Below are 9,368 nucleotides of genomic sequence, written 5' to 3'. Positions count from 1 at the left end.
AAAGGTCACCCCAGAAAGGGAGGTCTGGGTGATGCCCCGACTTGGACAGTATGTGCACCAGACAGAAGGCTCTGCGCTCACCTCCAGGATTCTCCTCCAGCCCTCACTGCATGTCTCAAGCATGTTTCAATTCCATTCTTCATTCATTTCACAAGCAAAAACTCAGAACTGGCTGGTCCTCTCCAACACTGACAGTTAAGAGGAGCTCCAACACAAGCTAATGGTCCATTGGTCATTCCGCCGCCACAAACGAACCCCCCGGCCGCCCTGCCTTTCATTCTAACACAGACGCCACACGCCCTCTCCTCTCACCTGCGGGCTGGGGGTTGCCCGTGTCTTCACCACACGGCCAACTGCAGGAGGCAGAGACACCAGGGTCTGAGGAAGGTAGAGGGGAAGGGACGCTGACTCTGCGAACGCCCCTGAGTCTTCAGACAACCACTGCTGAAGCCGATCTTCAAACCTGAAACAGGTGAGCGTCGGGAAGCAAAAACTTAACTTGCATTCGCTTTTCCTCATTACACACTTTCAACCGCTAAAGCTTTGGTTTTTACTAAGGACAGAACGTAAACTGAGTAACAGAAATGTAACCTACAGAGTTTAATATATTTAATTTATAAACCCAATTTATACTAACTGAGAAAGGTAACATGTTTCCAAAAACAACTGCTTTACATGTTACTTAACATTACTCGTAATTCTCTGATTGGCTTTACTTCCTCTGGCTTACATTGGGTTTTTGTGCTTATAATTACTTCTTATCTCTTGACAGCTTATCCAAATGTATGGATTGCTGCTTATAGTTTAAAATGAACGCAGCGTCCTAGAGCCGTCCATCCCATAGAGTGGGAAACACTGCGATCCGAACCGCTGCCACAACAGACCTAGGAAAACTGCTTTCGAAATCGGCCGCCCAGCAGATTCGCCAAGCCCCACTGGGTGCTCGGCAGCACCCCAAACGCCGGGTCCCGGCGCTGAGACAGGACAGACGAGGCCCGGGCCTGAGCGGCTTGCACTCCGGTGAGGGGAGACAGACAGGACCCATGGCGAGAAACGTGGTCGGAAGATGAGAAAGACAACGCAGAGTCAGGGAGGGTCAGAGGGGAGGGCAAGGAGGGCCTCGCTGAGTAGACGTCTGAGCAGAGAACGGAACTGAACGCAAGGTGAGCCCAGGGGATGCCTGAGGTGGCTGGGGAGCCCCGCGCCAAAGGAGCAGCAAATGCGAGGGCCTGGCTCCACGCTGCCTGGTGCGCCGGAGGAAAGAGCAGAGGTCGTAAAGGAAGCGGGGGCAGATCGCAGAGGGCCCTGCCCACCTCGCAAGGATCCTGCCTTTGATTCCAGGCGAGAGAGAAGCCACTGAACGGCTGTGAGCAAAGGAGGAACGCGACGCCTGCAGACCAGACTGTGGCCCACCGCGGACGCGGTCCAGCTCCGAATGCATGCTGAACAGGGCCAACAGGTTTGTGGCTGGACTGGATGTGGAGGGTGATGCCGGGGCGTCGGGCCTGGGCGGCTGGAAGGGCGGAGCACCTTCACCTGAGAAGCCCACTGTGGGGGACCGGGGGGTGTCGGGACTTGGGTTTGGGGTGCTAGCTTTGAGATGGCTATCAGGGGAGCAGCAGTTTGAGGTGTACATCTGGAGCTGTCAGAATACTGATGCTATTTCAAAATCCACGACACTGGATGAGGGCACTGGGGAGTGGGCACAGAAGTCGCAGAGGAGAGGGGGAGGAGGAAGAACCTGCAGGGCAGCCTAGGGGCGGTGCAGTAGGGCAAGAGCACACGAGGGGCTTCTGGGGGCCGGGAGGGAGGGAGCGAAGGTCTGCGCACGGCCGGACGGCCACGTGCAGGCTGCAGCGACCCTAACCAGGGCAGACGTAGGGGCAGAGGGGCGGCAGGTCGGACTGGGACGGTGACAGCCACAGGCGTACAGGGAGCGGAGACGGCGGAGGCTGGGGAGGAAGGGGGCCGGGCCGGGGGAAGGCCTTCCCCGCGGGGTGGGGCGGTGGGCGGGCCGGGGAGGCGCCTCACCGCTTGCTCTCCTCCTTCTCCAGCAGCAGCCTGCTGCACAGACACTGGGCCAGCAGCTCCTGCGCGGAGGCCCGCCGGGTCAGCTCCTCCGTGCTGGGGACGCGCCCCTCCAGGCCTCGCTCCGCTGGCCTCTTCCCTCTGCAGTGCCCGCCAAGTGACCCAGGGGCGAGCTGGGTCTCAGGATGAGGACGCTTCATCCCCAAACTGCAAGCACGTCTTGAAATGCTTAAGGTCAGGAAAGAGGGAGAAAGGGTTTGCAGCCCTCCGTCAAAGGTGGGTGCAGCAGAGCCTCACACCCGCCCCCTGCGGGTCCCTCGGGGCGGGTGCGGGTGGGGGGCCTCTGCCTGCGGGGAGCTCCGCTCTGCCTACAGGTTCTCTCCTGGCCCCACGACTAGCGAGCTTCCTGTATTTACACTTAGCTGTTAAGTCTGTGTGAATCTAGTGTTTATAAACAGTGGCAAATGTTTGTTCTAACAATAACTTCACTCTTACGCTGTGACATTAGGCAGAGCAGACCTTCCTTGTTACCCTTATTCAAGGGGTTCTCAGCAATCATGATGAATTTTATTTTTATTTTATTTTTTATTATTTATGCTTACAGCACCTGGTCTTCCTAGGCGTGTCTTCCATCCAAGTACTAACCAGGCCCGACCCTGCTTAGCTCCTGAGATCAGACATGGGGCTTGTTCAGGGTGGCGTGGCCGTAGACCATGGACCGTGGCTCCACTGGGGCGCGAACCCAGGACCTTCTGCGTGTGAAGCAGATGTGATAACCGCTATTCTGTGGAACCATGTCCGATGAATTATAGAATTTACTTGTCAAGACCAAAGAGAAAAATCGCTTTGAGTTAATTATAAATGTCCTGACTTTACGGCACTGCGTCTCCCATCAAGGGCAGCCAGCGCCTCATTTACTCGGGTTTTCTCTGTACCTTCTGCCTTCCGGGTTCCTCGCCGGGGGCTAGCCCCTTTCTTGGGCAGTCTGCATGGTCACAGTTACTAGTCTGCTGGGTGTAGGGGTGACAGAAACACACACTGAAGGCAGCTCTCACCGCTCCGGACCCAGCTGGAGCGCCTTCTGTGTCTGCAGCCTGGCTTCTTCCCACGACGCGGGAACATCGTATTTTTTCAAATGGTTTTTTAAAAAATAAACACATATCTGACCATCTTCACTCAGCGCCTCTGAGAAAACGACACAAAACCATATGAGAAAAGAACATCGAAAGAGCAGCAGGTGACCATCTGACGTTGGCTCAGATCCACAGATTTAAGAACAAGCCCTTTTGACTAAAATCACACCATCACATGACGCCCATTTGAGCCAAATACGCTCCAGGTGTCCAGACAGGCTCAGGCCCCGCACGCCTCCCCAGAGCTGCTCTCAGACGTGGCGCCTGCCTAGGGGGCCCTTGCAGGAAGCCGAGTCCAGGCTTTCCCGGAGCTCTCGGCTTTTTCCCAACGTGTGAGTCACCTAAAGCCACAGGCTCGAAGAGGGAGTCCTAAGGAAAGGAAGGGCAGTGACCCACAGGAGGAGCAACAAACATCTTCCCTTGCTGAAAATGGACCAGCAGAGTCTCGTGAGGAGCCGGGCCCTGTGGCGCCAAGCGCTACCCACCTGGCATGACAGGAAGCCGGGGGGGCATCCAGTCCCTCAGCTTGTGGTTGATGCACAAGGCGATGACATCGTCCCACGGGATGTCGGTCACTGAGGGCCCGGCGCCCCGGCCCGGGGAGGGGCTCCGGCTCTTCCACCTGCCGTACGTCCTTCGGAGCAGGCTCTCCACCTGGGACTGGAGGACGGGCTGCGTCTGGCGAGAGCTGGGGATCTGGGAGGCATACTGGACGACCATGGAGCACACGGGGGGCCAGGGAGCTGGGGAGAGAGCAGCCGGTGGGTTGGCAGGCGTGGCCAGAGGACGGGTGGAGGTCTGTGCGCAAGGCCCTCCACTCGGCGTTAGCCTAGGAGCAGCGAGTGTGCGGCAGACGAGTCCGCCCCCGAGCCCAGCCCCGGCAGGAGCACGGCTGGTGAGGAAAGAGCGTCCCCCTGGCGTGTCCCCGCAAGGGAAGCCGCCGCCCCGGACGAAACTCACAGCTGAGGGCCCCCTAGACTCAGTACTCTAACGAGTAGCCAGGTGAGGCTGGGGACCCAGCTCACCACACAGGCGGTTTGCGCCGCGCACTTGGCTTCCCTTGGGGCTCCTTCTGGGAGGTGCGTCGCCCAGGCCTCCCGTGGGGTTCAGGAGGGCGCCTGAGGCCCGGCCCTGCCGCGCCACGTGCTGCGCCCCCTGAGCAGCCGCCACCTGCCTCCCGCCCAACGGCACCAGCAGCAGGAGGGGCGGCCTCCGCGCCCAGCCCAGGGCCCGGAGAGTCTGCGTCACAGCCAGAGCCACAGGCCTTCGTGACCAAAGGGGACACTGGCGTTAAGTCCATGCAGGCGCTGTGGCCCCAGCAGAGCCGGCGGCGCGGGGTCAGGGCTGCACGGCCCCCACGCTCTCTGCCCCCACACCCTGTGGTGCAGGCAGGGCGGGACCCACTGTCCGTTTGGAAACTCCAGGCCTTGGGCTCAGTGCTCCCCCAACACTGCTGCGTGACACCCACAGATGGCTCTGCTGGTAGCGAAGGGCCAATAGCTGTCACCCCACAACAACTCTGGATCACTCTGACTCCTACACCCAAGGGCAGGCGCGAGCAGGTGCAGCGCGGGGACGGGGACACGGAGCGGAGACACGAGAGCCTCAGGCCAGTGCCCCGCACCTGCCAGACGGCGACTACGGCAGGACACGGGGTCTCGACACCCCGGCACTGCCCCCCGGCTGGCATGCCCCGGCTGGCACCCCGCAGCATGAGCACATACCCCCCGGGGGCGGAAGGTCCATGTGTGGGAGCTGGAAGCCCAGCACGGCCTGTTTCAGCCAGGCCAGGTGTTCCGGCGCGTTCCAGTGGAGGTGAGGAAGCAGCCGGCTGCCCCCGGCCTCGGCGAACTCGGCGACGGGCCAGGACAGGTCGCAGAGCTGCTCGGAGGCCACCACAGAGGCCAGGAAGTGCAGCACGCTGTTGAACAGCTCGATGATGGCGCCAGGCTCCTGCGAGGCCAGGCCCCCCCGCCGCCTCTCTCTTCTGTCATGGAAAAACCGGCCGCTAAACTCACGGCCAACCCCATCTTCCACGTACTGGATGAGGGTCTGGCAGCAAAGGTCAAGGTCACAGGGGCAGCGGGAGACCAGCCACTGCACGGCCTGTGAAACCTGAGAAGCAAAGACAGTCGGGAAAACGGGTCAGAGAAGTGCTGTGTTTCTCCCTAAGGCGCCCCTCCCACCACGGCCACCAGAGGGCTCACTGGAGGGGCCGCCGGGGCGCCAGCTTCTCAACCCCACTGGGACGGGAGCGGAAGCTTCTGCTGCAGTGCAATCTGGTCTCCTAGGGCTCTGGAGACCTACCGAGAGGACCCCCGGGGGCTCCAGGTCCTCGCCGCCCCAGAGTGGGACTGAACAATCACACCCTGGTAGAGGTTGGGCCTGGGGGAAACCAGCCCAGCACGCCCCTCTCCACCCTGTGGCCCGGAGGCCACGGCGTCAGCCCCCAGGAGCACAGGCGCCTCCCTCCCCATGGCCACCTGCCGCTGCATCCCCGGCATGCCTCTCTCTTTAAGGAAACTTCTGATAACATTAGACTATTCACATAGTCTAAGGATCTGACTTTCAGATATAAGATCCCAATGGCCATATTTTAAATCCATAACTATAAAACCTCTAAAAAATTACATGAACATTTGACTTTTTATAGATAGCAGGACTATAATAGGCAAATTTTTATTCTAATTTCTGCTTATATTTTAGGTCCTCTTTCAAAAATAAAATTTAAAATGCAAGCAGCAATTTATACTGAATTCGAGATAGAGCAAAAAGGAGAAACGGAAACCTCTGCCTGGACCCGCACCTTCTGCGTGGCCTGTAAGTCATGGATGGAGTCAGGAATCTCCACGACGGTGTAGTCAGACACCAGCTTGGCTGCGACCAGATCCTGCAGCATCAGACCTTGGGAAGAAACAGAGGAGGCCACCTGGCTCCTGCTTCTGGTCCTGCACGTGGGCGCACGCAGCCCAGGGCGCTGACCCGCTTAGCCCTGCTCCCCACCCCCGCAGCGGCCACCGGCCCCCCGACGGCAACCCCGCACGGCCAGCACTTCCTCAGACGCGGACCGTAAGCAAGACGCCTGCACGAACCGTCTTCCACGTCCGCCTCTGTGGCGCAGCCTCCCGCGCCGGGCACGAGGACCACCAGCGGCAGCGCGGGCTGGAAGGGCTTGGCCTGCAGCAGCTGCTTGAGCTGCAGGAGCGCCGACAGCCAGTACACGTCCTCCTCCACCGCGTCCCCGCTCCTCACTCGGGGGGCGAGCAGCAGCACGAGCCCGCTGGCCCCCAGGAGCTCCTTCTGCGTCTCCACGGCATCGAGGGCGCCATCGCTGAGTGCGCCGTGGGCCACCTGAAACAGCACCGGACCGTGAGGAGGGCGCACCGGAGCCCCAGCAGCCGTGGACGCCAGCCCCAGGGCACGTGCAGCCCAGCCCCACCCCGCTTCGGGCTGGCCTTCCCCCTGCGTGGCCCCGAGTGGTGTCAGGAAGGGCGGGCCAGCTGTAACCCTGCCTCCCGCCAGGCTTACGTTTGAGCACATCACTTCAAAATCCTAACAGCTGCCCTTAAATCGTTATAAAAGCAGGTGAGCCCGCACCGAGAGGAAAGGAGATCAAGGCCAGCCAGCAGGGGTGTCCGACTCGGTTCTAGAAAGCAGCGCGGAGGTGGAAGTGCCCCCTGGGTTGGGGGTGTAACGAAAGACACCCCTGAGTGGCTGCAGACGCGGTGCGGAAGGGACTACGCCAGGTGCGCACGCAAAGCCCAGAGCGCCTAGGCCTCGCGGCACCCAGAACCGGAACCCAGGTCTAGGGCCCGAGGGACCAGTCCCACGCAAAGCATGGCCCTGCCTGCAGGCAGCCTCTGAGTGCGGCGTGGCCCCTATGCGGCGGCCCCTCCCGCCCTGACAGGCACACCAGCACCCTCGGGCACAGTGGAGGGGACTGGGCGCTGGCCACCCTCCCTCACCCTGAGCACACCAGCAGCTCTGCCCAAGGAGGAGACAAGTGCCGCCCAGAGAAGACAAACGGTCCCAGGAACAGACACCCAGATCCTGTCATCCGGAGGTCTCCCAAAAACGACAGCTTGCCATTCAAGAATAGCCACGAGATGCGATGAAAAAGTCAAGTAAAGGTAAGAAAGAGAAAATGAATAGTATATATAGAATAAAGGAAATCCAATAGAACAGTCGTAATACAAAGTCAGAGAAATCTCCCAAAACACGATATAAAAAAACAAGATAAGAAATAGGATAGAAAGGAGAAGCAGCTCGGAGGACCACCTGGGGAGATCCAACATCTAACAGGGGTTCAAGGGAGAACAGAAAGAAGGGAGGACGAGCAGGTGCCGTGAAGACCAAACACCTCCCAGAAGCAAACGAGAGGCTCCGGCCTGCAGGGCCGTGGAGCCCGGCCCTGGGCGCGGGGAGCCCGCGGCAGGCTCGCCCCAGGGGGTTTCAGAGTCCGGGGACAGAGCGCCAGGCTTCCAAAGAGAAACTAAACCCGGCCGCAGGCAAGGGCGCAGGGCCATCCTCAGACATCTCCGCAGCAACCTGGGTGCTCGGTGACAGAGGGGCAGGACCGGAAGGGGGGTAACTTCCAACCTGCAGCTCTGCTAACCCAGCTCCACCGCGGGGCAAACGCGAGAGCTCACACACTGCAGGGAGGGGAGGGCGCAGGCCGCCGCCCTCCTGCTGGGCGAGACCACGCCAAGACGCCAAGACGCAGCACGGCTGCTGCGGGCAGGGCGGCCGCGGAGGCCCTCGGACGCGGCGGCCCCGTTCCCAGAGCGCCACATGCGCCTCAGCGCCGCCTCCAGTGGAGGCCATGTGGTCTGGGGCAACCGCTGTTAAGCTCTCTGAGCCTCAGTCTCCTCATCAGGAAAACCAGGATAACAAGGAAGAGTAGCCACCCACGGGTGGCACCAAGACCCAAGAATCTGCCCGAGGTAACGGACTGACAGGTGGGGGAGCGGGCGCCATCAGCGTGGCCCGGCGGCAGCCACGCCCTGGGACGAGCCGTCAGCCCGGAGGGGAGGAGGGCGGCGCCTGTTCAAAGGGGAGGGTGAGGCGAAGCGACAGAGCGTTTGGAAAACGGTCCTGGGGTGTGTGCGGCCCTTCTGGTGGCACATTTGGGTAAACACTGAGGGATACAGGGACGACTACTGTAGTGAGAAAATAAGGCAACTATCACTTGCAGAAAAGACAGCGCGACGCGGCCCCTCGCTGGCTCTAGGAAAGCAGCAGCCGTCGCACAGGACCCCCTGAGTGCGGGGGTGTGAAGAGACGACGCGCCTCCCGGGAAGGGGACGGGGTCGCTCCTCACCCGGGGGGCGTGCGGCCACCGGGGTGGCCCCCGGGCCCTCCGCCTAGCATCTGCGCACGGTCCCACCGAGGACAGGACTACCAGACACGCTTGGACGTAAGAGACGGGATGCCACGCCGAGATCAGGGTACAAGGACACGCGGCCATGTTGCCCAGCTAACGGAAGCCGCGGTCGTGCCACGCGCTGCCTGATGGAGAGGGCCACGTGGCAGGACAGAGGCGGCCTCTGGACACGGCCGGGAGGAAGTGGGTTCTGCCGGCGAGCACGAGGGAGCCTGGAGCAGACCCTCCTCAGCCGAGATCTCAGAGGGGACCAGAGCCTTGGCCGATGTCTCGATTTCCACCTCATGACAAACCCCGAGCAGGGGACCCCGCCAAGCTGCACGTGGACTTGTAGCCCCTGGACACCACGAGATGATAAATGTTAGTTATTTCAAGCCACTAAGTTTGGGGGCAATGCGTCCTGTTGCAGTAAATAAATAATCCACTGATCATCAGGGGAAGTCACTGGACAGTTCCCCAAGTGGACTGGCCACGGCATGCGCTGCAGGGACACAGGGAAGTCAGGCCCCGGGAACAGGGACCACCAGCCTGCTGCTGACCAGGTGGCGCTCTCCGACTTCCTAACCACGTGCACGTGTACTCTGTTTAAAGACGTCAGGAATAAAGGCGAGGAGAACAACAAACTAACTGTCCGGGGGGTGAAGTCTGACTCTACAATCACAGGAGAAAAGGGACACAAACCGAGACGTCGCCGAGTGTGGCCGCTGAAAGCCGCGAGCACGGACAGCGCCAGTCACCTTCGCACTGCCTTACATTTCCTTGTGCTTACAGGGTTTTATACATGTATTTCTTTCACACTTAGGAAATGTGATAAACAGTGTTAA

At 60.4% G+C, this 9,368-nt stretch overlaps 1 protein-coding gene across 1 annotated transcript in view; it reads right to left on the bottom strand.

Annotated features, from left to right (window-relative positions):
- LOC107510226 (minichromosome maintenance complex component 3 associated protein) overlaps window positions 1-9,368 on the bottom strand; it is a 36,769-nt gene that overhangs the window by 2,120 nt on the left and 25,281 nt on the right. Inside the window, exons 21-27 of the mRNA XM_036238071.1 lie at window positions 6,254-6,512; window positions 5,968-6,065; window positions 4,886-5,276; window positions 3,647-3,904; window positions 3,084-3,213; window positions 2,032-2,256; window positions 313-463 (exon numbers count right to left, since the gene is read on the bottom strand). Coding sequence (XP_036093964.1) covers window positions 313-463; window positions 2,032-2,256; window positions 3,084-3,213; window positions 3,647-3,904; window positions 4,886-5,276; window positions 5,968-6,065; window positions 6,254-6,512 — 1,512 coding nt within the window. The remainder of the gene's footprint in view (window positions 1-312; window positions 464-2,031; window positions 2,257-3,083; window positions 3,214-3,646; window positions 3,905-4,885; window positions 5,277-5,967; window positions 6,066-6,253; window positions 6,513-9,368) is intronic.

This window comes from Rousettus aegyptiacus, unplaced genomic scaffold (assembly GCF_014176215.1).
Source record: "Rousettus aegyptiacus isolate mRouAeg1 unplaced genomic scaffold, mRouAeg1.p scaffold_m13_p_20, whole genome shotgun sequence".
Classification (NCBI taxonomy): Eukaryota; Metazoa; Chordata; class Mammalia; order Chiroptera; family Pteropodidae; genus Rousettus; species Rousettus aegyptiacus.
This window is presented reverse-complemented; position numbering and strand designations above follow the sequence as displayed.